The following is a 27340-nucleotide window of genomic DNA, read 5'->3' as shown; positions in this document are numbered from 1 at the left end:
GGTGGGCAAAGCCATTTGAGGTGTGGCTCCCACTTGCCTTTCCCACCCCGCCCACTGAGTCCCCACCGCACTGCACTTCCCAGTTTCCGCCCCTGGACTTGTCTGCATCCCTCTGCCACCCTCTAGCCTGGCTGACTCCTTCTCATCCTCCACATCTTAGCTGAGGGTTCCCTCCTTCGAGCAGTGTTCCCTGCCCTGTGCCCCTAAAAGGTTTAGGTTCCTCCCCTGTGCATCCCTCCACTTCCATTCTCACCCAGTCACTGAGTGTATCACCGTTCCCATCGGGATCCTCCACTGGACTCTGAGTGGCTTGAGGGTGGGGACCAAGGGGCTTGGTTCATATTTGTGTCCCCACAGCCCAGTGCCAAACCTGGCTCAGAGCAGGACCTGAGAACACATTATTTGGGGTGACTGCATACAAGACCACACTCAGCGGTTAGCCTGGTCCCACTGTTCCCTCTGTGGCAGACGGGGGCCTTACCTGGGCCCCAGAACTGGAGCTGGGAGGGAAGAAGCCCACCTGAGTGCAGGCAAGTAAGAAGGCAGGTGAACAAATCCTCACTCCCACCCCCAAATACCAAGGCGCACAGAGATGAGGGTACCTGGGAGCATATTATAAAAGTTTATGTTACAACAAAAAATCCTATAAAAACATTTCATCCCAGGGAGCGCCTCCAGGGCTGGGGGGTGGGGGGAGGTTCAAAGCACACGGACAGTCCAGATCTGGGATGCCCTGTCCTTGGCCAGCTCCCACAGCACTGCGTGGTCCCGGTCGTAGCCCTGGCCACCTGGGGGAGGGGGTAAGAGATGGGGAGATGGTCAGAGAGAGCTGGGGACTCTGCTGCCTGCAGGGGCCTTGTCCCACACACATGCTCAACTTACCCTTCACATCTAGGATCCGGCCTTCAAACATCTGGCTGCAGATATGGCCTGATTCACTGATGCTCCACGTCTGGCGGGGAAGGCGGCTCTCAGCCCACAGCACTACCTTGGAGCCGGTGCTGGGGGTGCCAATCACCTGCAGGCTCATGGTGGGGGCCACCTGAGGCCCCAGGAGGTCGTCAGGCACTGGCCTTCCCCACAGAGACTCCACCAAACCCAAGACACCATTGACACACCCAGCTTTGAACCCTGGCTTGTATGGACTGTGACTCTGGGCAAATCTCCTAATCCTTCTGAGCTCTGGTTTCCTTGGGGACGGTTGTTGTGAGGGTTTAATGTGAGAAACCATAAAAGGGCTGGAAAAATATGAGCTCCTCCAGGAAGCCTTCCATGATTGACTCCTGAAGCACAGGCTTTAGCAGCAGACAAGCTTCCACATACTTACTGGCTATGTGACTTTCAGCCAGTTACTTAACTTCTCTGTGCTCGTTTCCTCACCTATAAAATGGGAAGTATAATAGAACTTGCTCCCTAGTGCCCTCTAGGGATTACATGAGGCATTCACATGAAGAAACCTGCAAGGTGCCTCCCTCCAATGCCACCTTCTCGGGAAGGGCTCCCCTTGTCAGAGCTACTGATACTTCCTATTTTCCTTTCTTACTGTATTTTTCCTCTATTGCATTTTTTAACACCTAAGGTACTAAGATATTTTACTCATTTGTTTCTTTCTCTCCCCACTAGGATGCAAGCTTCAGGAGGGCAGGAGTTGTTTCTGTTATATTGTTATATTCCCAGCACCTAGAACAGGGCCTGGCACATGGCAGGTGCTCAGGAAATGTCTGTGGAGTAGATCTATCATTATTAATAGGATCCAAATCTGTCACAGGATATCAGAGCTGAGTGGTCCCTTAGAAGCATCTGGTTCAACGCTCTTGTTTTGCAGACGGGAGACAGGCCCAGAGAAGAGCCCAAAGTGCCCAGCGGTACACAGCCTGCATTCTCCACCTCCACCAGGGTCCTGGTGTTTGTGTATCTCTCTGTCTCTCTGGCCAAAGGCTGGGTCCTGTTCCTGACTGGGAACAGGCTGGGAGTCCCAAAGGTAGGCTTGTGAGGGTCTGGGGCCCTGGTGACCCTGTCCCAGTCCCTAAACTGGTACCTGGTTCTTCAGCAGCCCATCCTCGTAGTACCAGATACAGTTGCCTCCAGCTTGGGGCTCAGAGACCACCACGCGGCCCGCCTTCATGTCCTCCACGTGGTCCGGCACTGCCAGGAATCCCCCCAGGGCCGCATTCCAGAGGTGGAAATAAGCCCGGCGCTGGTGAGTGGGGGGAGCTGAGAGTCAGGGGTCTCTGGGCAGGGATGCTCCCACTTGGGCCCCCAATGCCCTCAACTCTGGACCCTCCAGTATCCCAAGCTCCCAAGCTCTCCCTCCTGCCCCAAACCATCCTCGACCATGCTTCTAAGTCACCCCTTCTTTCTCACACATATGCCGGGGGCACATACACAGTGCACACGCACACAGTTCCACATCTGTAGAGAGACACACAGTGGCAGATACACCCAAGATCCACATGGTTGTACAGGAGTGCCGCAGATACAAACACATGGATACACATCGAAATGTACGCTCACACTATTTGCTCCCCCAGCCGACTCCACACCAGGCACTTATGTTTGCCAAAAGTTTGGATGTGTATAGGAATACAGATGTGCACACACACTTACAGAGAGAAATGCACGCACTACCCATGCTGAAGAGGTACCACAGCAGGGCGGACACTGGGCTGTCAGACATCAGACCTGGCTCGGCCACAAATCACCTGGGGGTCTCGGATGGTGGTGACAGTAATAATAGTAATAATAATAATCACGGCTAACGTTTGTTGAGTGCCTAACCATTCAAGCACTGTTCTAAGGGCTTTACATCATTATTATCTTCAATCCTCTAAACAACTCTATCATACATAGCACCCCCATTTTAAAGATGAGGAAACTGAGGCCCATGGAGGTAAAATACTTGTGAAGATTGCAGAGCAAATTCTTGTCCACTTCTCTGGGCCTTTATTTCCCCATCTGTAAAATGTGAAGGTTGGAGATAATCTCCAAGATTCCTTCTAGCAATGATGTTATAAGAGTCTGAAATAGGGACCACACAAGTTTCCTCACACAAAGACACACACTTTCAACGATGTCACAAGTACAGGCACGTGCAGTCATAAATATACTCTCACAGATGTACAGGGTGAGGGGATGACAAACATCCCCCCACAGATCACCTCCAGAGGACACATGCATACAAGTGATATCACAGACACAGAAACGCCCTCAGATGGGCACGCGTGTGCGCGCACACACACACACACACCCTTCTGTGGCCATGCCTCCACATAAATGCACATGCACATAAATGAGACACATGTCCAGACATGCACTCACAGACATACGGAAACACAAGTACAGACACAGTGTTTCAAAGTGAAGTGTGCTTACCACTGGTGGGTGGTACAGGAGATAATTTTCAGGCTTATGTGGATAAGCCTTATTGTTAAAAATTTAATGGTAATGAATTTATCACAATGTCTATTAAGGAAAAATCATACATACACATCAAACCCATGATCTTACAGACATGACTCCTTAGGATAGGATAAAGTAAAAAAAAAAGTGAGTTGGTTTAGAGGAAAATATTAAGGAGACAATGGTTCAGAAGGAATGATTGTGTGACAAAAACTGTGACCAAAGTACACAAAGGCTGAGTTTGGGAAACATGGGAAACGCACAGACAGACAAACAGCCAGACAGACTGGCCCAGACGTGCTCAACCTGACATGCTACCTACCTGCTTGATGGGGTAGAGGGAGCCCACCCTCTGGGTCCCACTGTACGTCAGCCAGTTGGTGATCTCGCAGCTGCCCACCAGCCACTGGCGGCCCCGGAAGTCGCTGTGCTGGCACAGCACCCAGCTGGGCCCAGCAAGTGCCACAGACACAGCGAGGAAGACAGACAGAGAGACAGGCAGGCAGAAGAGGAGGAGCAGCCGTCAGAACATTCTCCACCTCCTCCTCTCTCATGCCCGGACTCCTCTGCCTGGGGTTCAGGTCCCGGAAGGGGGTAGAGAGGGAGGGTGGGAGGGAGCTCTGGGGTTTGCAGGGCAGAGGAGGGTCCTGGAGAGCACCTCGGGCTGGGGTCCAAGCCCTGAGGGCCAGTGACCCTTCCCCCCTCTCCCTCCTGGCGTGGAGGGGAGTGCAGTAGAAGTGGGGGAAGACCTGGAGGCCCCCGACCTCCCTCCCTCCCTCGCAGCCCCCGCATCCCCGCGGCACACTCACAAGCCCCCCTTGATCCGTACAGACAGCACGTGGTTGTTGAAGCCCTCGGCTTGCAGGCTCCGCAGCTCCCCACTGAGCTCGATCTCCTTCCCCTCGAAGCACTCCAGGCCATACAGGAAAATGGATGGCTCTGAAAAGTGCTGCGGCCGGGGGCACAGAGAAGGGGTGAGGCCACGAGAGTCCCCAACTCAGTCCCTCTAGTTCCAGACACCCCGACTCCCAGAATGGTCTTTCAGGTTCTCGTCCCTCCTGAGCTCCACCCCACAGGGCCCCTGACTCCTGGACGCCGCCAGCTGGGTGGCCCCCGGGTTCTCAGATGTAGCATGTGCCAGATAGAACCCCCATTGCCCCTCAAACCTCCTCCCCAGCAAATGGCGCTTCTAAGATGAGTGACAAGAATAATACGGGTCATTATAGCAGTTCTCATGTACTCAGGGCTTACTACATGCCAGGTTCTGTGCCAAGTGCTTTACCTGATCTTATTATAACTTCTCAACTGCCCTATAAACAGGTGCTATTATTATCCCCACTTAGAAGGAAACTGAGGCTAGAGAAGGTAAATCACTTGCTCAAGGCCCTAAGGCCAGGCTTCAGAACCACGTCTGTTTGTCTTCAGAGCCCAGCATGTAGTTGTACAGAACCTGGCTCTGTCTATTCAGCTGCGTGACCTGAAGCAAGTCACGTGACCTCTCTGTGCCTCAGTTTTCATGTCAGAAAAAGGGAGAAGATAATAGTTATATGGCTCATAGGGCTGTGGTGAGGATTAAATGCCTTAGTGCATGGGAAGCCTTTTACACACTGCCCAGAGCATGGTACAGTAAACACCAGCTGTTCTGCTTGTGCCACTCCCACTGGCCACCCAGTCCATAACCAAGTCCTACAGACTCCAGGTCCTTCATCAGCCCATGTCACTTCTCTCCACATCTTCCTAGTCCAGGACATCATCATTTGTCTTGGATCACTGTAGCAGCAGCCCCACTGCCTTCCTCCCGCCCACCGTTCCCCCCACGCAGCAAAGCCACCTTGCTGTTCCACTCCTCCCTGACCAGAATCACCACCTCATCGGTCGCCCCTGCTCCCAGCCCACCCCTGAGTGCTAGTCCCTCCTGGCCCTGTCCCACCTCAGTTTCAGGACACAGCACTCTGAGCTGTAATCTTTCTGGGTTCCTTGAAGGCAGGGCTATGTCTGATATATTGCAGGGCTCCAGGACCTATCTCAGCAGGGGCTCAATAAATCCCTACTAAGCTGACCTGGCTTTGAAGCCCTGGGGTCAAGGGGACCTGGGGTGGTTCTGAAGACTGGGTTTAAGCCCCAAAGCCCACTCAGCAGGGAGAAGAGGCTCTGTGTGTGGGCTCCCCCAGCAGCAACCCCTGCCTCAGGGGTGCCTGGAACTGGAGCAGGGCACTTACCAGGGGCACCTTCTGGAGAGAGCCCAGGACCGTGGAGGCCAGGCAGCCCATGGCTGTGAGAGTGGGGAACTCGCCCTCAGAGAGAATGTGCTGCTCACCCTCAAAGTTCTTCTCATCAAACAGGATCCAGCTGGGGAAGGAAGGGGAAGAGTGGGGGAATGTGAGTAGATATTTGAGCCCACCCTCTCCTTGGCCTGCCCAGGCCCCCCTGAGATACAGCAGAGTGGATGCAGACTTGACGGGGATCCCCCGGTCCAGGGGAGGCCAAGGATAAATGGGCATTGCAGCAGCAGGGACTAAGGTCAGACTTAAGAAAGGACTGAATGAAATCACACCGCCCTTCGGGGGAAATTTGGCAACATCAAGCAAAACTCCATGCACAATTACTCAGCAATCCCATTTCTCAGAATCTATCCCAAGGGTCAGAATCTAACCCTTCAAAAACATGAAATGACACATACATAAGGCTATTGATTACACACTGTTTGCAGTGGCAGAGTGGGAGCAGCCACATGTCCATCAACTGGGGATTAGTTGAATAAACTAAGAATCTGGAGTGTAACATAGCAGTCAAAAAGAATGAGCAAGAGTTCTTAAAGGGATATAAAGTGATATCCAAACTGTTAAGTAAAAAAATCAAGGTGGGGCTTCCCTGGTGGTGCAGTGGGTGAGGGTCCGCCTGCCAGTGTGGGGGACGCAGGTTCGTGCCCCGGTCCGGGAGGATCCCACGTGCCGCGGAGCGGCTGGGCCCGTGGGTCGTGGCCGCTGAGCTTGCGCATCCGGAGCCTGTGCTCTGCAGCGGGAGGGGCCACAGTGGTGAGAGGCCCGCATACCGCAAAAAAAAAAAAAAATCCAAGGTGCATAACAGTGTTTACAGTATGCTTCCTTTTAAAAAAATTGAGATATAATTCACAAACCATAAAATTCACTCTTTTAAAGTGTACAATTCAGTGGTCTTTAGTATATTTACCAGGTTGTAGTATGCTTCTTTTTGTGTAAGAAAATGGAGGAGGAGGAAAACCAAACATATTTGGTTTCTATAATTATATGTAAATTTATGAGTGCATATTTGCTTATATCTTCAAAAAGAAACAATGGATGAATAAACTAAACACACACACACACACACACACACACGCACAAAAGATTACCTATAGGGGGAGGGAGTGGAAAAGGCAGCAGGGACAGAGATGAAAGCTATTGTTTTTTTAAGTCTTGACTTTGGAAATATTATGGACTGAATGTTTGTATCTCCCCAGAATTCCAGTGTTGAAGTCCTAACCTCCAATGTGATGGTCTTTGGGAGGTAATTAGGTTTAGATGAGATCAAAAGGTTAGAGACCCCATGATGGGATTAGTGTCCTTATAGGAAGAGGAAGAGATAGGAGCTCTCTTTCTCAGCCATGTGAGGACACAGCAAGGAGGCAGCCATCTGCCAGCCAGGAAGAGAGCCCTCACCAGGGAACCAAATCAACCAACACCTTGATCTTGGACTTCCAGCCTCCAGATCTGTGAGAAAATAAATTCCTGTTGTTTAAGCCACCCAATGTATGGTATTTTGTTACAGTAGCTCAAGCTGACTAAGACAGGAACACTACAAATATTTTATGTAATTAGAAAACAAAATTAAGTAAAAATGAGAAGTATTCATAAAAATTAAAATAAACAAAATAAATGAACCTAACTGTGTATCAGGTTGGTGGCATAACTGCACAGAAAAAAGTATTATTCCAAATGTCTTAAAAACACAATAGTTTGAACTGTACATACCTAATGGGATGTAGGTGAATATTCTGAGGACAAAAAGAACAATAGAGAGACCTCAAACAGCATTCACTGGTTTTTACTGTTAGTAGTAATATCAGTATTATAATTTTGAAACAACTAGCGTGCAGATTTTGGTCTCCAAAGAGCATTATGCATTAAAAGCAACCAGGATTCTTTGGGAAATGATTCCCGGTTTTAGGCAAAAAATGTACAAAATGATCCTGGAACATCTTACTGTACCAGAAAAACAAGGAAGTTATAAAAAAAACTATTGGGGTCATATAAAAAATACCCAGGAAGCAATTTGGAGGTGCTCCCATTTGCCAAAGATGAAACAATTTGAGTACACAAAAGAAAAAGTGACTCCAAGGGCCTAGAGCATTTCATATACATAAAAAACCCGTGAGCTCATAACAATGCTTTAAAAAATCTTCATTGGTCAGCTCTGGAGGTTGCTAGGGCACCAATTCAGAAATTATTCTGAAAATTGATAGAAAGGGGCAAACACTGATTCTTGGGAAAAGATCAAACGGCCTTTTTTGTATAAACTATTTCAGGTAAACAAATAGTTGAAAAGGGAAAGTTCTTCTTTATAGAAGTATTCCAGCCAATATATGTATAGGGAATAACAAAACTTAGAAAATCATCTTGTAACCTCTAAAGAAATAATGGGTCTAGGCAATTATCATCAATGGATGCTAAAAATCTTTAGGTGAAAGGTCAGAGAGGAATCTTATAATGTAGGGATCTTCATATCATTAAAAATGGGACAGCTAGACATGCGCCTCCTGATGTGATACAGTGGGAAGTATACATACCACCTCTAATAGTCTTCTTGCCAGCAAAACAAAACAAAAAACCCTGGATCTCATCAAGCCTCTAGATCTAACTACCAGTTTACAGGAAGTATGGGGCACAGAGGAACAAAATTAAAACACCACCAGGAAGCAATCAGGTAAATACAGAAGATGGGAAACTTACAGGGCAAATTATTGGGTTCTTTAAACGAGTAAATGGTATAAAATAAAAAGAAGGGAAAGGTACTGTTATACATTATAGATCAAATGGACCACATGCAATGTGTGGACCTTGTCTGGATCCTGAGAAAAACAAACCAATTTCACAAAGGCATTTTTTGAGATAACGGGAGGAATTCGAACATGGACTGGGTATTAGGTAATAATAAATTATTGTTAATTTACACCATACTGTCTACAGTTTTTGCATTTTCTACTAAAACTTTATTTTGCTTTGTTTGCTTTAAGATTGAATGATTTGGGATAGAATAGCTAATCTCAAGGAAGCCAAAGGAAGGAAATCATTTGCAACAAAGACCTCTAATTACAGCCTCGATTTCCAAGCTGAGCTAAGTGCTTCTGTGCAGGTGCCCCCCGCCCCCCTCCCGCCCCCGTCTCCCCTTCCCCACTTCCTCACCTGCCGCCGTGGACCCGGCAAGATTGGGGCTGGAAGGAAGGGGGAAGAGAGGTCTGGTCATCCTCAAAGGAGATGTGGTCGCCCAGGAAGTCCGGACCGGAGAAAAGCTGAATCTGGCGGCAGACACGGGAAGAGATGAGAGTGAAGGAGGGTGATGGAGTGGGACAGAGAGAATGGGGAAGTGGGGGAGAGATTTGAAATGAGGGAAGAGGAGACATAGGCCCCCCCACCAGCTCCTTACCTTTGAGACAAAGTGCAGATTGTGCTCCCCGACCTGAAGGGAGGGACCGAAGTTTCGAGATTTAAGGGGTGTGCTAGCCCCCAGCCTCAATTCCTCTGGTTTCAGTATTCCCGACCCTTTCCGCAGGTCCCTCACCCTCCAGGTCCGTATTAGCCCCGCCCCTTCCAGGAGGGCCCGCCCCCAGGAGCTCCAAGCCCTGTTGTTCCAGTCCCGCCCACCACTGCTGGGGGACGCCAAGCCCCTCCCCTCTAAGAGGCCCCGCTCCTGCGGCGGGCACACACCTGCAGGACCGGCTGCAGAGAGGCGAGGGCGCTGTTGCTCGCGCCCCAGTCGTCGCAGTTGCGGTACACGCCCTTCTCCAGCACGTACTGCTCCCCGGAGAAACCCACTTCCTCATAGGCCACCCACCTGCAGGAAGGGCGGGGCGCGGGTCAGCGTGGAGGAGCCAGTACCTCTGCTGGAACCGCCCCCGGCCGGCCCAGCTCCCGGAGCTTCCGTCACTCACACGCCGCTGAGCACGTGGATGGCCTGCGTTCTGGGGCCGTGTCCCGCCAGCTCCACATCCGGCAATGCCTCGCTCACCTCCACGCCATGCCCCTCAAAGTCCATGGCCTCAAACAGCATCACCTCCGGGTCCCCGAAGTCCTGGGCCCCAGGGACAGTCAGGTTTCTCCCGCCCACCGACGGAAACCCCTGGGAGTGCCCAGACCCCAAGGACGCAGTCCACCAAGGGACTTTGCGGTGAGGTGATCAGTGTGGGCTGGGGAAAGGCATTAGGAGGGAGAGAGGCTAGACCTCAGGGAACACTTCCAGGTGCTCTAGAGAACAGGGAGAGGAGGCGCAAATTCTTCCCTCAACAGATTGTGCTGGGGTAAGTATGGCTGCGGCCAGAGGCAGAGGGATGTCCCAGTTGCTCTTGCTTACCGTCCGGATGACTCGCAGGGAGGTCAGCGCCTTGTTATAGCCTCCCCAATGTGACCAATCAGCGTATTTTCCCTCCTCCAGCAGATACTGGTGACCCCGGAAACCCTCCTTCTCGTAGCCCACCCAGCTGGGGGAAGGGGGAGGCAGACAAACAGACTCTGTCACAGGAAGCCCATGGATGTGTAAGAGAGCTGGCCCCACCCCTAGGCAGACCAGGTCACTTCCCATCCCGGAGGGTAGAGGCTAGTGGGGAAGATGAGGTAGAAGGAAGGGTCCTGAGTCCTCACCAGCCCCCAAGAACTTGCAGGGACCCCACAGAGGCCAGGCTGGGGCTCTGGCCGTCCTCTGGCTGCTGCAGGTTGTAGATGTCTCGGCTCACTTCCCAGCTCTGGCCCTGAAAGCCTGGGGCCTCATACACTACAGCCTGCGGGGGAGAGGGGCTGTGTGAGGTTGGTGGGGAGTGATCTGGACCCAGACCCACCCAGCCACCCCAGGATGACTCTACCCAGCATCAACCCAGAGCTAAGCCCTCCCACTCCCTCACTGAGCCCCAAGCCCTTACCTAACTCCTGTCTCTTCTCTGACCTCTGACCTGGTCCTTACACATCAAAAGCCAGTTCCCAGTTAGCCCATCGGGTTTCCACCCCGCCCCTCCCCAGCCCAGCCTCTAGCCCCCAGCTCCCACCTCTCCCACCTTCTAGTCCAGGCCGTGATAGCCACACACATACAAACACCCCACCCAAAGGTCCTCTTTGACCCTGAGGCCCAGATGCCTACCTTGGGCTCCCCTGGCTTCTCCACACTTGGGCATCCCTGCAGAGGAGACAGAGCTGAGACACCAGCCCAGAGGTGTAGGAAGACAGATGGGGCTGGTGACCTAGGGTTTACTTGTTCCTGGAGCCCCTAAAAATGGCCAACCCCATGTCCTCCCTCTCCCCCAACCCTTGGACTAATCCTCCCTCTCCTCCAATCCCATTCCCAATAGGAGCTCCCAGGCCCAGCCTCTTCACCCAGACTACAGGACAAGCCTGTTTGAGACCACCTGCTCCTTACCAATCTCATGGGCTTCAGGGAGCCCACACTGGGATCTGATGCACCCCAGGCCTCTGGGGTGGGGTACTCTCCAGGCTCCAGGATGCAGGGAGTGTCTTCAAAGAAGGGCTTGGGGTATAGAAGCCACCTGAGGGGAGGCAGAGAGGCAGCTGCACCCCAGACTCCTGGGAACACAGATTACTGGATGGGGTGGAAGGGGTAGAGGGGGAAAGAAGTTTTGGGGGAGAGGCCCCCATCAAGGGGACTCTGGAGGACATTTCAGGCCCCCATAATTTCCTGCAGCAGCCACTCCATTGATCTCCCCTCCTCCGACCTGGCCCTCTCTAATTGCACACAGTGGCTGAGAGTTCTTTCCAGCAGCCGGACCTGCTTAAAAACTCCTGGTAATTCCCCATTAGCCTCACAATACAGTCCAGCTACACAAAGAGGCCTTTTGTCCTGTCCCCCTGCCTTCCTCCTGGACCTCACGTCTCCCCACTTGCTGCTTTCTTTGGCCAGAGTGAACTTTCAAAGTCAGTCTCTCACTTCTGGGCCTTTGCAGGTGCTAGTATACTCTTTTCCCCATTCATTCAATTAACAAATATTTAGGGGCATCTACCCCATGCCAGGCCCTGTTTCAGGCATCAGAGATACAGTAGTGAACAAAACATACAAAGTCCCTGCCCTCATGGAGCTTAGATTCTTCTGGGGCTGACTCGTCCCAGCTGAGGAGTCTCCTCCTCCAGGAAGGCTTCTCTGACCTCAGACCGGTTTGGTGCTGTTCTGTACTCCCACAGCCCCATGTCTCTCCATCCTGGAACTCTGGATTGCCACTGTCTGCTTGCTTGCCTGGCCCCACCAGTAGACTGAGCACTTCTTGAGGGCAGGAACCATGTCCTGTCACCTCTGTGTCCCCAGCACCCAGCACAGTGAATGTTAAATGTAGGGTTCCCAGAACAGCCCAGACTCACAGTCCTGCGGAGACAGTGGCAGATGCCACCTGCAGAGGCCTCTCCAGGCCCTGGGGGTCCTCCAAGGCCTTGCTTAGCTTCACTTGCTCCCCCTTGAGGCCCTCCTCAGAGTACAGGCTGATCTCTGGGGTAATGTAGTCCTACGGAAGGAAAGGGGTGGAAAAGTGAAGTATAAAACAACAGTCCTCAGAGACCAGCCACACCCACACCTTCTTCCCCAAGTCTGTCCAGCTGGGGACTTCTCCCCAGAAGCCAGAAATGACTAGAGTGTTCTCTGAAGGTCAGCCAGACAAGCCTGGGACCAAAGCCCTCACTGGTCCCGCACTGGCCCTTTGGGACCTGAGGCCAAAATTCCCAGTAGGAGCCTGCCAAGTGCCATGCCCTTTGCCTTGAAAGGCAATGGTGGCGGGAGGGGCGGGATAGACAGCCACTTCCTGAGGTCTCACTTTGACCCTTCTTTTGTATACAATTCCAGACTGCATACAAATCTCTATGCCTGTCCAGACTGGCCTCCTTAACCCAGGAAGCTGCACCTCATCCCAGGAAGCTGCAGGTCCTCTCAGCATTCTGGGTGTTTCTTCCTCACTAGGGCCATTTTCATTCACTCACTCCATCAAATGTTTATGAAGCACCTACTGGGTGCAAGGCATATATATAAGGGGCTGTCCTACCCCTTCTCATTTGGTCTTCCCAACGAGAGTTATTACGCGCCATTCGCAGGCTAGGAAAGTGAGGCTCAGTGAAGTTAAGTGGGCCGCCCCAGGGCACACAGCCTGTAAGCAGCAAGACCAAGAACAGAGCACTGCAGTTTTGCTTCACCGTTGCAACCCAGCACGTCCCAGGTGCCTGATACACACTAGGCACCCAATCAGTGCTGAATGAATCAAAGGAACCCAGGTCCACTGGACTTCAAAGCCCTTGTTTTTCTCTTGTACCTCATTACCTCCCACGTGAAGATGACTTTATTGTGAGAAGCCCACAGTAAATTGTCCACAAATATTTGTGTGTTTCTGGAGAGGCTCTGAAAATTCTTGTCCCCTCCTTTGCGTGGCTGGGCCACTGCCCTAGTTAAGATTCTCATCCTCTCTTACCGGGAGGATTTCAACAGCTCTGAACTCAGGGTTATTTGTCCTTCCATTAAAAACAACAACAAAAAAAACAAATTAAAAAAAAAAAACCAAAACGTCGGCTAGGCCCTGCTTTTAGATCTTTGTGTTCTCATCTGGGTCTCCCTAGTGGCCAGGACGGCTTTGTCAAGCTTAATTTTAGCAGTTTGTAAATTTGTGTTATGAAAACAATATTATTTTTCCCCACTTTATAGATGTGTAACTATAATAAGACTATGTCTTTTCAAACCACATACCCCTCCCTCAAAATTCAGAGGCTCCCCTTGGCTGGAAATCACAGCCCTTCCTGGTCTTCCTGTCTCCAGAATCCCTGTCTTTTCTCCTCCTGGCAACCAGAGGGATGTTTCTAAATCTCTAATCTGATTATATGGCTTTTCTGCTTCAAACCCAGCCCTCGTACCCTAGCTTGACCGTGAGTCCTACAGGGCAGAGAGCAGATCTCCCAACCTACTCATTGCCTGGTGCGGTGCCCGGCACACAGCTGACATGAAAGAGCATCTGTGAGCACATGAATCAACATACATCCATGGCACCTTGGTTCTGGCCGTGGGCTTGAAAGCTTGGGCCCGGGGTGGGGAGGTGAGTGCTCACCCCTACCCATTTCTGTTGCTCTAACTGAATCCTTCTCCAGCACTAGCTGGAGCTACTGGAGCTTGGCCTCTGCCTGGCCCCTGCCTCCCCAAGCCAGGCTGAGCACACCCAGAATCCTTTTCTTCCCCACTGGCTCCGAGGTCGGGACTTTACAGGGGAGAACATGATAAACCCTGTCCAGGCACCGATCCCATATGATCTCTCCCAGAAATTCCAACTCTAGGTACCTGAGGCTGTCTCCCTCCTCAGGGCCTGGGGCTCAGGGTAGATGGGCAAAACCTGGTCCCCCACACCCAGCCACTCACCCGGACAACCCTCCTCAGGGAGCCAATGCCTTGGGTACTCCATGCTGGCCCCAGAGCTCCAAGTTCCACATCTCCTTCAGGCAGGACCAGCTTCTGGCCCCGGAACGCCGGCTCTTCGTATAGCACCCAGCTGTGGGCACAAAGACCTAGGGTCACTGAGTGGGGAGACGATGTACCCATGAGACAGGGTCTCTGGGTAGCTGAGGGGGTTTCTGCCAGGCACTTCTCACTGGGCACTTCCCACTGCCCTCACATCCCCCAGGTTCACAAACAGGACCCCGCCAGGAACTCCGGACTCACCAGCCTCGTACCACCCGTATGGAAGCCACGCGGGCCCAGCCGGAAGCATCAGCAGTGTCTTCCCAAACCTCCCTGCTGCTGCCTTGGCAGCCAGGCTCCGAGAAGAGCGTCATCTGGAAGGCACAGAGGGGGTCCTCAGGCCCTGTCCACAGATCCCCCACCTCCTGCTGCCCCACCCATTTGCCCCCCACTCCCTACCTTTCCAGGCCTGGTGTTCAGTTTGCCCTGGGTCTTCAATGCTGAGCTCTGGAATGGAGAGCGGTGATAGATCTTATGGGGTTGCCTCCTTACTGTCTCCCCCAACCTGCCATTCCAGGAACCCCACATCCTCCCTATGGCCCTCCACCCCCAAAGAGCTGGCCCACAAAGGATGCTACACTTGCTCCCAACCCCCAGGTGCCTTCATCACTCTGTCCCTGGAAGCTGTCCCCTTCCCCAGCTTCCAAGATATCAAGCCCTTTGGAATCTACAGTGCAAATCTGCTGTTTGGATAGGGAGACGGAGGCCCAGAGAAATGTGGTCACACTGAACTAGACCTCAGACCCATGCCCCTGGCCCCTGGAGACTCTGCCCCCAGTATCATGGTCTTCACACCATCCAAACCCTGGCCCAGATGAGGCCAGGCCCCCTCCATTGCCCACCCAAGGCCTCACTTACCCACCCCTCCAGGGACTGGGCACATGCGGGCTTCTCTGGAGGTGGCCTTTCCCTGTAGAGCAGGGGCAGCTGTCCTGGCACCTTCTTGAGCCCTGGTGCCCTGTGGGATGGTAGAGCGGGTGGTTTTGTGTCCAGTGGTTCCAAAGTGGGGGCCTCCTTGAGGGCAGGCACCAGGCCCCCAAAGAGAAGGCTGCCTCCAAGACGGGAAGTGGGCCGGCTGCCTGCCTGCCACTCTGGCCCGACTTCTGGGTGGGCGTCCTTGGCACTTGCTGTGTGCTTCTTCATCATCTCCAGAAGAGAGCAAGAGACCTGGGGGGGTCGGGCAGGGTGGGAGTCCCAGGAGGGGCCGGGCCTGGCTTTCTCCTGCCTGCGCTGGAGATTTTCACTGTCGCTCAGGTAGGGGTTCTGTGGTTCGTCCTCCTCCTCCTCTCCCTTTTCCTCTTCATTTGCTTCCAGTGCGGGCACCCCCTGGGGGCTGGGTCCCAGCACCCACGGCCCAGGCTGGTCCTCCTCGATGGCAGGCAGCGTGGCGTATATGGCCAGGGAGGAGGAGCGGGGGGATCGTGGCAGCCGATGAGTGCGGAGGATCTCGGGGGGCTCCATACTCCGCAGGGTGTCCAGGAAAATCTCCAGGTCAGCGGTCAGGGCCACCTCCTCCTCCTCCCTTGATGGCTCCGGGAACGTCTTGCCCTCGGTGGAGTCAGGGACAAGCTGGGACTCCAAGCTGGCCTCTGCTCCTATCAGCCTCGGGGCAGGGGGGCCTCCTGGGCTGAGGGATACCTTGCCCCCTGAGGAGGAGGGGGCAATGAAAGCAGTAGGGCCCTGGACAACTACTTTCTGGGTGGAATAGGGGACAGTAGAAGCACCAGGGCCCTGGACAACCTCTTTTTGGGTAGGAGATGAGATGGGGCTCTCCTCAGATTCCTGAACCTCCCCTTCCTGTTTGGGGGGTGGGACAGCAGGAGCTGTCAGGCCTTGACCAGCCTCCTCCTTGGTGAGAGGAAGGGCAAGGCTGCCTTCAGTACTCTGGACAACCTCTTTTTGGGTGCTAGGGCTGCCTTCTGGGGCCTGGGCAACCTTGGTTGCTTTAGGGGATGAGTCAGCAGGAACCCCAGGGCTCTGCACTACCTCTTTCTGGGTAAAGGAGAAGATAGGGACATTTTCAGAGTCCTGAACAACATTATTCCTTGGGGAGGATGGAGCAGAAAGACCTCCTGGGCTGGTGACAGCCTTCCTTCTTGTAGAGGATGGAGCAAGAGATTGTCCAGGGACTATAAGAACCTCAGGCTTCACCGTGGGCAGGCTGGTGGCAGCAGGGGGATCTGGATGCCCTTCCCTTTCGACGGAGGGCCAGGCCTGGGGTCCCCTGGGCTCGAGAGTCAGCTGGGCCCTAGCATGAGCAGGTACTTCCGGCTGCTCTGGCGGGTGACCTAGGCCCAGGGAGGGGGTTTGGGTCTGGAGTCTGGGAGAGGAGGGTACTGGTGTGTGACCCTGAGAGGTCTGGAGAGGGAGCTGGGTGGGGCTGGACGCTCTCTGCACGCTTGGGACCTCATGGACCCTGGCATCTGGGGCTTTGTCCTGGTCTCGGTCCGGGTGGGTTGCAGGGACATCCTGGTTCTGAGGCGGGTGGGCGTAGTCCGGGAAGCCTGCGGGAGCCAGGACAGATCCGTCCTCTGCCTCTGCTGTCCCCGTCTCAGGCGGCTGCCCCGGGGCTGCACCCTCTGTGCTGCCCAGACCTGGACTCCTTGTCACAGCAGCCAGGGGCCTGGGAAGCCGGCTGGCAGGTGGGCTCCACCCAGCAGGCACAAGGCTACTTAGCAGCTCCAGGGCCTGGCTGCGGCTGGGTGAGTCCTCGGCTCGGGGGCTCACCACCACTGCCTGCACCACGCGGGCAGCATTGCGGCCCCTGGGCAGGGCCTTGCTCGGGAGCGTTAGCCCCACAGAGTTCATCACAGAGCTGTTCACCTGTCGGTGCACGTGTCCTCCCACCACCATGGTAGCCCGCACAGTGCGTGTCACCTGCCGTTCCTCGAGGCTCCGGGAGCTCCCGCCGGTGAGACTCACACCCGGGCTGGGCCTGGGCTCATGGGGCCCATGCACCGGCGCCAAAAACTCAGTCTTGGCCGTGGCTCCTGGGCTCAGTGGCTCAGTCCTGGGGTCCTGGGGACTGCCGTCACCCTGGTCCACGGCCTCCTTTGGCCTTCCCACTGGCCTTTTCTCCTTGGGGGGCAGCGTGTACTTTTTGGAAAAGATGGGCCCATGGCTCTGGAGGCTTTTGGAGCCAGCCCCGTCCCCGGGACCCCGGTGATTCATAGTCTCTTCTTCCAGCGCAGCAAAGCCATTGACTTCCTCCCGACGGTGGCCATACTCAGACATCTCCTCCTGGCGGACTTCCAGCTGGGGCCCTGATACCAGGGACACCTTGTGAAAACGGTGTTTGCTCTCTTCCTGGGCAGGAGGCCGCTGCCGCCATGTCAGTGTGGTACTCACCACTCGGGCCTTGGCCCGAGCTGGGGGCCCACTGGCCTCCTCCTTGTTGGGCCCCAGCAACGGATCCTGAGGTGTCCTTGGCTCACTGTGGTCCAGCTCACTGCAGAGGGTGCCGGGAAGAGGAGAGACAGGGTCGGGCGTGGTCAGGGTGGCTGTCTGCAGTGCAGAATCACTCCCCCTGCCAAGGTCAGGCTGAGTAACCGCAGGCAAATCATGTGAGCTTTGGAGCCTTTGTTTCTTCATCTGTAAACCGGGCACGATACTCTCAGATCTCCCACCCCTCTCCCTACTTTCAGGTGTTCTCCTTTGCCAGGGTCCTTCAAGGGGTGAAGCTAAGGGCTAAGCCTAGAAGGAGAGAGAAGGGAGAGAGCAGAAAGGCATATGGGTCTGACCCACTGGTCTGTGGATGGGGCTGGGACTCTGCCCAAGGAGCTGGGGCTAGTCCTCCAGGAGCTGAAAACTAGAAAACCGAAAAACTGAGAATTAGGCAAGTGACGTTCTGACCGTGTTTCTGATCACTATAAAGGAAGGTAGGTAAGGAAAGGTAAGGAAGGAAAGGAAGGAAGGTGAGGAAAGACAGCTTTGGCCTCCAGCAAAGTTGGGTTCCCCCTAGCCCTGTCACTCACTAGCAGGATGACCTTGGGCAGCCACTTCTCTCCGGCAAGCTTCAGGGCCCCCAGCCACAAAACTGGAATAACAAGAGTATGTGCTGGGTTCACAGGGTTATTGTCAGCATCCAGTAGGAGAGAAAGAATAAAAACTCACTCTATGAGAAAAACAGATATCGTATATTAACGCATATATGTGGAATCTAGAAAAATGGTACAGATGAACCTATTTGCAGGGCAAGAATAGAGACACAGACGTAGAGAACGGACGTGTGGACACGGTGGAGGGGGGAAGGGGAAGTGGGATGAATTGGGAGATTGGCATTGACATATATACACTGCCGAGTGTAAAATAGATAGCTAGTGGGAAACTGCTATATAGCACAGGGAGCTCAGCTCAGTGCTCTGTGGTGACCTAGACGGGTGGGATGGCGGGGACGGAGGTCTAAGAAGGAGGGGATATATGTATACATATAGCTGATTCACTTTGTTGTACAGCAGAAACTGTCACAACATTGTAAAGCAACTATACCCCAATTAAAATTTTAAAAAAAGAAATGGATGTTAAAAGAAAAAAACTCACTTTATAAACTAAAACACTGGCTCATAAGCTTCCTCATAAAGAACAAATTATTCACTATGGAAAACAGTATGGAGGTTTCTTAAAAAACTAAAAATAGAGCTACCATATGATCCAGCAATCCCACTCCCGGGTATATATTCAGAAAAGACGAAAACTCTAATTCAAAAAGATACATGCATCCCAATGTTCATAGCAGCACTCTTAACAATAGCCAAGACATGGAAGCAACCCAATTGCCTAGCAACAGATGACTGGCTTAAGAAGATGTGACATGTAAATACAATGGAATATTACTCAACCGTAAAAAAGAATGAAGTATTGCCATTTGCAGCAACATGGAGTATTATACTTAGTGAAGTAAGTCAGACAGAGAAAGACAAACATTATATGATATCACTTGAATATGAAATCTAAAAAATAATACAGGGGCTTCCCTGGTGGCACAGGGGTTAAGAATCTGCCTGCCAATGCAGGGGACACAGGTTCAAGCCCTGGCTGGGGAAGATCCCACATGCCGCGGAGCAACTAAGCCCGTGTGCCACAACTACTGAGCCCATGAGCCACAACTACTGAAGCCCACGCGCCTAGAGCCTGTGCTCCGCAACAAGAGAAGCCACCGCAATGAGAAGCCCACACACCGCAATGGAGAGTAGCCCCTGCTCGCCACAACTAGAGAAAGCCCGCGCACAGCAACGAAGGTCCAATGCAGCCATAAATAAATAAATAAATAATACAAATGAATCTATATGCAAAACAGAAACAGACTCACATACATTGAAAACAAACTTATGGTTACCAAAGCGGAAGGGGAGGGGATAAATTAGGACTATGGTATTAACAGATATAAACTACTATATATAAAATAGATAAGCAAAAAAAAAAAATAGATAAGCAACAAAGATTTACTGTATAGCAAAGGGAACTATATTCAATATCTTGTAATAACCTATAGTGGAAAATAATCTGAAGATACATATAACTGAATCACTTTGCTGTACACCTGAAACTAACAATTATAAATTGTTATTAATTAACTACACTTCAATTTAAAAAAACAGAATAAATTATTTATAAATTATAAACAAGGGACTTCCCTGGTGGTCTGGTGGTTAAGACTCTGTGCTCCCAATTCCAGGGGCCTGGATTTGATCCCTGGTCAGGGAACAAGATCCCATGTGCATGCTGCAACTAAAAGATCCCACGTGCCACAACTAAGACCCAGCGCAGCCAAATAAATAAATAATTTAAAAAGTTATAAACAAACATTCCCACTTTGCTCATGAGGGGGGGAAGGCTCAGAGAGGTTAGGAAACTTGCCCAGAGTCACACAGTAGCAGAGGCAAGAGTTAAACCCAATCCTAAGTGCTTAACCACCAAATCAAATTCCCTGATGTATCTGGTAAACTTAGACTCTGTGGTTTGGGGGTTTACTTTTATTTCACCTCTTTTTTTTTTTTTTTTGCAGTACACAGGCCTCTCACTGTTGTGGCCTCTCCCGTTGCGGAGCATAGGCTCCGGATGCGCAGGCTCAGTGACCCTGACCCACGGGCCCAGCTGCTCCGTGGCATGTGGGATCCTCCCGGACCCACATGGGGCACGAACCCATGTCCCCTGCATTGGCAGGCGGACTCTCAACCACTGCGCCACCAGGGAAGCCCCTGGGGGTTTACTTTTAAAGGAGGCCATACAGTCCTGGAGGGGCCAGTCAGCTACTACGACTTCCAGGCTGCACTGAGCAGGGCAATCCTATTCTCAGGCCTCAAGGACCCAAAAGGTCAACTTGTTCCACATCAGCCTCAGTACCAGCCTGTCTTCAGCTCCTCCTTTCTGTGAGGCAGCCCCCAGACCATTATAAGGGCAGTTAAGGCCGGAAATGGACCCATGCCCCCAACTTCCCTCCTCCCTCTCTATTTTCCTCCCTCCTGAGAGGCTGGTAGAACCCAGAACTTTGGCCCTGTCTTGTGGCCCCAGCAGTGACTCAGGTTTTATGGTGGGCAGAGATGAATGGGGATGAGGCCCAGGGAAGCCTGACCTGACTTGGGGACCACTGGTGGCTGTGACAACGTGTGGCCTGGCCCAGGACGGGGTCTGAGTGGCCCCAGAAAAGCCTTGTGTATGGGGGAGGTGAGAGGCTGAGATGGATGCCCAATCCTTTCCCCGGGCCAGAATTCCTGAGAGCGACACACTCAGACACCTGAGGCCCTGGATTGCAGCCCTTCCCTGAGGCCTGACCCTCTCCCATGTCCTCCTTGCTGAGACTCCCCCGCACATGGAGCTTCACCCCTTGACGAGCCCCTGTCCCAAGTCTAATCTCCATTTCTGAAGAACAATAACAACTACCATTCGCTGAGATTCCCTGTCCATGACGGCAGATAGTAAGGGTCAAAGCCTGGGTTCTAAGTCATTTATTCATTCATTCATTCAGCACTAATCGTGACACGTGATGCGCTAGTTCCTGGTTAGGTTCATCCAAAGCCAATTTTCTCTTGGAGGTGGTATCCTAGGAGTCCAGAAGTCAAAGAATTAGACATAAAAACAGGAACCACATTTGGAAAGCCTCCATAGGCTTTGGCAAAGCAACAGGAGACAGCTTCAGAGGAAGCCATTGGTAATCAGATCAGATATATCAGTGACCTATGATTCTATGCTTCTCTCAACCCAACCCCTGGACAACACCCCCGATAGTCATTCATTCCACAAGCATGTGATCATTTGTTTCTGCTTGCATACCTCTAGCCAGCGACAGGGAGGTCGCAATTTGACAGCTGACCTGTCCCATCCCTGAATAGTTGTGATGGCTAGAATGTTCTTCAAACTATGCAGGAATCTGCCTGCCTATAGCCCTCCCCCATATTGTCCTTCCTCTGAAGACACACCCCAATGACCCAGGATGCCTCTCCCAGGCCAGCAGAGATGCCCATTTCCAGAGCCCTCTCTTCTTCAGGGCCCAGGACCATAGGTGGATTTGTCACAGGTTAACCTGTGCCTTCCAAATCAGGTGTGTGGGGCTGGGAAAGGGAGAGGCTGAGGAGGGGGCGAGGGGAGTGTGGGAAAGAGCCTCATCTAACCCGACACGTCCTGGATTCTCCCCGCTTACCTGTGAGTCACCCACAAACTAGGTCAAACCAGCCCACAGGCGTACAAGCTCGTGCTGCGTCACACACAGACACACACGGCACAGACGCACAGAGTCACACAGGCACAAAAACGCACATAGATGCTTACCCCAACGTACGCAGTCAGACACACAAACAGAGTCAGTCACAGACACTCGGGGATACACACACAGGGACACAGCAGACACATAAGACATACACAGAAACACACAATCACAGTGACACATGCACACACATTAACAGTACACACACACACACACACACACACACACAGAGTCTATTCACAGCCCCCAGCCCTCCTCCCCTTGAAATTCACCCTTATTTGAACAGATGCACACACTTGGATGCATACACATCTTACATTTCCAGACCCAACTGCGTTGTGCCTCCCCACCCCCCACATTTGCCAATCCTGGCCCAGAGAACCCTCCTCCAGAAAGGGAACAGAGAAGGATGACAGCCCTGGAGGTCCTCTTCCTTCCTTTCTAAGTGAGCGCTTGCCTCCTGCGAGTCTGTCATTATCCACCTGTGCCCAAAATAGTCGGAGTAGAAGATGGAGCCCAAGTCCCCCAGATGAACCGCCTGCTCCTTCCTTTCCCCTCTCCAAGGACTGCCCCTCCCACTCACCCTCCCTCTCTCTGCAGCCCTTCTCCCCCAGCTGGAGCACAACCTCCCCCGGCAGCAGGTCTCTGAGCCAGCCTGGGTCGCACATGTCCCTCTTCCTTGTCACAGAATCATTACCCTGACTCCTGCCCAGAGGCCTGGTCATCCCTGATGCTGCCTCTGCTGACACAGTACTGCCAAATCTGCTCCACGAAGTTACAGAAAGCTCTGCAGTCCACACTCAACACTCCACTGCTTGCACGGGGCCACCGAGGCCTCCGTTAGAGGCAGGAGAGAGAAGTAGTTAGAACACAGGTACCCGGGTTCAAATTCTGGCCCCTTCACTTTCTAGTTGACTTTGAGCAGGTGATGAAACCTCTCTGAGCCTTAGTTTCCCTATTGTAATTGGGGTGGAAAGGTGGAGAGCAGGATTAGTCCAACTTCATGGGGCTGTTGTGAGGATTAAATAGAATTATGCTTAGAAAACGAACCATAAGTGACAGCCGCCACCATCATCGTTAGGAAATTTTCAGAGCCCTGTTTGAGGCCCAGTGCCCTTCCTGGTGGTTCTAGAGAGATCCCATGTTCATCCCCTCTTCAGTGAGTTTTAGGGGACACATCCTTCCACCTCTGAGCCCACCAGGCAGATTCAGGAGAGTAATTTCAACACAAATTAAAAACGGAGGCTTGGGAAACTCAGTGCCTGTTTCCGTGGCTGCCAACACAGAACCATGTGGGGTAATTATTGCTGCGACTGAAGCTTTATTAATAAGCATCCCTGAGCTTCCCTGGTGGCGCAGTGGTTAAGAATCTGCCTGCCAATGCAAGGGACATGGGTTCGAGCCCTGGCCCGGGAAGATCCCACATGCCGCGGAGCAACTAAGCCCGTGCTCCACAACTACTGAGCCTGAGCTCTAGAGCCTGCAAGCCACAACTACTGAACCCACATGCCACAATTACTGAAGCCTGCGCTCCTAGAGCCTGTGCTCCGCAACAAGAGAAGCCACAACAATGAGAAGCCCGAGCACCGCAACGAAGAGTAGCCCCCGCTCGCCGCAACTAGAGAAAGTCCGCGTGCAGCAACAAAGACCCAAAGCAACCAAAAATAAATAAATAAATAAATTTATAAAAAAAAATCATCCGTGCTATTTCAGCAGCCCAACTCTCTAGAGTTCAAAGTATTTTCCTGTAACCACCTCCTCCTTCCTCATCTCCAGCTACCAAATCTACCTGACAACTCAAGGCCCAGAGAAGTTAAGCAACTTGCCCCAGGACATACAGCACTTTGGCTGAGAGCCTCTTCTCAGGCCGGGAATGTGGTCTCCGGAACAGAACGAGGGAATGAGGGTGTGTTGCTGAGGATAAGGTGACCCCTCCCCCATCCTCTCCATGACAGGATATCCCCCTCCTCAGTCAGACAGAGGAATAGGGAAGCACTGGGCCCCAGGATGTAGCCTTTGGATGAGGGGAGGGAAAGGAGGGCAGAGTTGGGAAGGGGAGGGGATGGCAGAGTCAGCTTACCCCCAGGGAACTGAATGAATGGGCCTTGAGTTGGAGAAGCCCGGAGACAAGATTGAGACCCAAGAGGGGGCAGCCTTGCCGGTTTCCCCTCCCCGCGTTGCCTCATGTGGCGCGAAGTCGACTCACCATCTATGCGGAGACCCAGGCATCTGGCCAGCCTGGAGCTCCTGCCGCTGGGCCGTGCTCTCCTGATGTGGTGGGGTTCTCAGCCGGGGCTCCTGAGGCAGGTCCACCAGGCACCCTGTGATGGGGCGGGGGCCCTGGGGAGGCTCCTGCCAGCCCCTGGATTCCTCAGGGCCGCAGGCGTGGGGAGCTGGTTGGGCCAGTTTGGGCTCCTGAGTCTCCTCCCCAGGTGCTTGCCCACGCCCCTGCAGGGTGCTGGTGATGTGGTAGCAGAGGGACACTCACGTAGAGTCTGGGCTGGCTCAGGCAGGGCTGGCCCTGCGCTGGTAGGCTCACCCTTTTGCCCCCTCTGCCCTGGGGGAGGATGCTGGGCGGGGCCGCACGTCTTCCGGGTTGCTGGGTGGCTCAGGCCTCAGAGGAATCTCCTGGGCTGTGTACGGGGGTTGCAGGCAGGTGCAGCCTGGAGATCCTTGTTCCAAATATCCAGGAGCTGGTGGTGGGCATGAGGGACACCTGGTCCCAGCAGGCTCTGCTGAGGTCACCGCCAGTGCCAGGCTCTCTGGCCCCACAGAGGCAGAGTTGGCCAGGTCAGAGGCACTGCCCACTGCTGGCCTCTGTAGGCGCCCCGGTGGCTCAGCAGACCACCCTGAGCTGTGTCGTCGCTTCCAAAGCCAGGAGCCACGGCTCCCTGCCCAAAGGTCCAACTCTGAGAGGCTCTGGGCTTGGGCCTGAGGGAAAGCAGAGGCAGAGGCCGGGTGACAGCATCACTCCCCTGCCTTCTGGGTACCCCTGACACCCCGGCTGCCCTCCTGGTCACAGAAGAAGCTGAGCAGAGCTCTGACACCAAGCAGAGCTGCCTTAAGGAGAGACTGCCTCTTAAGCCACAAGATCTGGACCAAGAGGCAGAGCTCTGGAAAGGCCCTTCAGCATTTAACTCACCCCTTCCCATTCTACACACGAGGAAAGTGAGGCCCAGAGTGGACACTGACATGACTTAAGTCACACAGTGAGGGCTCCTGATTCTCAGGCCAACTGCTGATTTCCCAGGAATCCTCTGGCCTCCAGCCCTTTGGCACCAGCTGCCCTGGGCCTTAGGGGCTTTGTGGGCATGCCTGCCACAAATGCCTGTGGCCTCTGCCCGCTCCTGGCTTCCAGAGAGCCTGCAGCCAACTCCCCAGTACCCTCCCAGCCCAAGATTCCCAAACACACTTGGGAGGAGGTACTTGGGCATAGAGATGTTCTTGGGACAAGAGCGAGCCTGGAAAGAGGTTTCGCCTAAGTGGGGCAACACTGACTTCTGTCCACTGTCTTCCCCTGGGGCCCAGCCTAGCTGTGTGTGTGAGGGGAGAGGGTTCAGGACCACAGACCCAAATGGACACTGCCATCCAAAACACCAGTTTTCAGGGATGGGTTTGTGTCCCTGGCAACAGAGGAGGCAAGTCTGGGGTCAAATTCCTCCTAGCAGGGGCCCTTGATCCCAAATGCCTTCATTTACTCATCTATGAAATAGATGCAGCCTCTCACTCCCCAGAGGCTGAACATCTCAAGAAACAGGAGGGTTGGATGATTCATCTGGGGGCCCGGAGCAAGGCAAGCTGGGCTTGATTCTCAGCTCTGTTACTTTCTAGCTGCAATACCTCTTGCGTCTTAGTTTCCCCATGTGTAAATGGGCGTGATAATAAAACTATTGCTTCCTGGGAGTGCTGTGAAGACTGTATGAGATAATCCATGCAGAGTACCAGCAGTGCTCAGTTAAATGCTAGTAACGATTGATAGTACTCAGGATCACAGAGAGACACATGGCTGCTTGAGCCTCCTCCAGGGGGTGGGGCGTGGGGGACCTTGTCTCTGTCCAATCCATGGCTCAGGTCCCCACTGATGATGGGGAAACTGCAGGCAGAAGGTTAAGGCACTGGCCCAGCGTCACGCCTGGGGGCAATGCCAGGAAGTGGGGAAAAGGGGTCAAAGATGGGGAAGGTCAAGCTAAAGGAGGGAGTGTGGAAAGGGGTCCTGAGAACAGGTACTGCCCCTACATGCCTCCCCCAGGGGCCCCGACATTAGGAAGCTGTTTTCTGAGCATCTAGGCCCTGCACTGGAGGTTCTACGTCTGTTACGTTATTTCTCACAACAGCCCTAAGAGGCATTACTGTTCCCATTTTGCAGATGGGGAAGCTGAGGTTCAGAAGTGGGAAGTGATCTGCTCAGGGTCACACAGTGAATCCGTGGCAGAGGAGGGATGAGAGAACTCCAGTTGCCTAACTTGTAAGTCAGGGTTCTCAGGGCCGGCCCAGCCCGTCCCAGAGCTTCTGCTCCCCTACACTCCCCCACCCTTGTATTCTCTCCTACCTTGAGGCTGACTCTGCTGGTGCTGCCCTGGCCCTGGGCCAGGTCAGGGCAGCTCTGGCCACCCCAGGGCCTGGGAAGGAAGCACAGGGAAAGGAATGAAGTAGTCTCCTCCTCTCCCACCCCCAGACTGGACCTGGTGGCTCTCCCCCCTCTTCTCTCAGGGCCCACACAGGCAGGATGAGCACCTGAAATCTTGGGGGGTGGGGGGGCCGGGCAGGGGAGGTCTATGCAGCAGCCTCTTCTCTGCTCCCTCCCCCAGTTGTCCACTCCACCTCCAGAGACAGAGAGACAGGGATGGGATGGGCCTGGGACCAAAATGGGGACTAGGCCTGTATCAGGGCCAGAATACAGAAAAAGGACAGTACCCTAATAATTCAAAAGCTTGCCATTTGCTGAGGCCCACCCTATGCCAGGTTTAGCACTAGGTACCAGGCCTACATAATCTCCTTTAAGCCTCACAAATAATCCTAAAAGGTAGATATTATTGTCCTCATTTTTCAGGTAAGGAACTGAGGTCCAGAGTGGTAAAGTGACTTGCCTGGAGTCACACAGCTAGTGAGCCTTGGAGTTAAGACACTAGGATGGTATCACTCCAAAGGTTGGTTGGGCATCACCACGCTAATGGGGGCAAGATGAGGAAGTGCCTTGGCTGCCCTCTCCGTACACTCTGCCCCCCACCCAGGCAATCAGCAGGGAGCGGAGGCCTGTGCCTCAGGGCCAGAGTCCCATTCCCACAGCCAGTGAGAACCAAGTCCAAGTGCACACATGGGATGTATCATCACGCTGGCCCAGGAGCATGTGAAGTCCCTACCCTGCCCTTCCTGTCCCTGACTCACCCGCAGCCCTGCCTCCTCTCAAGTGGGGAAAGAAAGGGAGGAGCAGTTCCATCTGGGCCTATAGGGCAGGTTCCTGCCAGACAGGGTAAAGGGAGGGGATGTGACTTCCAGAGAGGGCACTGGCAGGGTGTGGGCACCCCCGGCGGC

General features: G+C 53.3%; 1 protein-coding gene across 4 annotated transcripts; it reads right to left on the bottom strand.

Annotated features, from left to right (window-relative positions):
- Positions 1 to 607: 607 nt before the first annotated feature.
- On the bottom strand, positions 608 to 24289 carry CRYBG2 (crystallin beta-gamma domain containing 2). 4 transcript variants are annotated; one of them, XM_027109604.1, is made up of 20 exons: positions 24015 to 24289; positions 14968 to 17557; positions 14509 to 14556; positions 14311 to 14423; positions 14011 to 14140; positions 11988 to 12127; positions 11038 to 11164; positions 10762 to 10797; positions 10272 to 10408; positions 9985 to 10111; positions 9566 to 9705; positions 9342 to 9468; positions 9061 to 9093; positions 8820 to 8932; positions 5619 to 5748; positions 4209 to 4348; positions 3722 to 3845; positions 2039 to 2197; positions 883 to 1042; positions 608 to 788 (listed from the first exon to the last, which is right to left on the bottom strand). In XM_027109604.1, exons 1-20 carry the CDS (start codon positions 24035 to 24037, stop codon positions 700 to 702), a joined length of 4686 nt encoding a protein of 1561 aa, XP_026965405.1. In that variant the 5' UTR covers positions 24038 to 24289; the 3' UTR covers positions 608 to 699. The 4 variants fall into 4 exon arrangements, with proteins under 4 accessions (XP_026965405.1, XP_026965402.1, XP_026965403.1 ...); XM_027109601.1 differs by having other exon boundaries at positions 14968 to 17802; positions 24015 to 24233; XM_027109603.1 differs by lacking the exon at positions 608 to 788 and adding an exon at positions 1328 to 1380 and having other exon boundaries at positions 935 to 1042; positions 14968 to 17802; positions 24015 to 24240.
- Positions 24290 to 27340: the final 3051 nt, after the last annotated feature.

The sequence above is a fragment of the Aethalodelphis obliquidens genome, unplaced genomic scaffold, assembly GCF_003676395.1.
Source record: "Aethalodelphis obliquidens isolate GAN/ISIS:26980383/991018 unplaced genomic scaffold, ASM367639v1 scaffold9, whole genome shotgun sequence".
NCBI classification, from domain to species: domain Eukaryota; kingdom Metazoa; phylum Chordata; class Mammalia; order Artiodactyla; family Delphinidae; genus Aethalodelphis; species Aethalodelphis obliquidens.
This window is presented reverse-complemented; position numbering and strand designations above follow the sequence as displayed.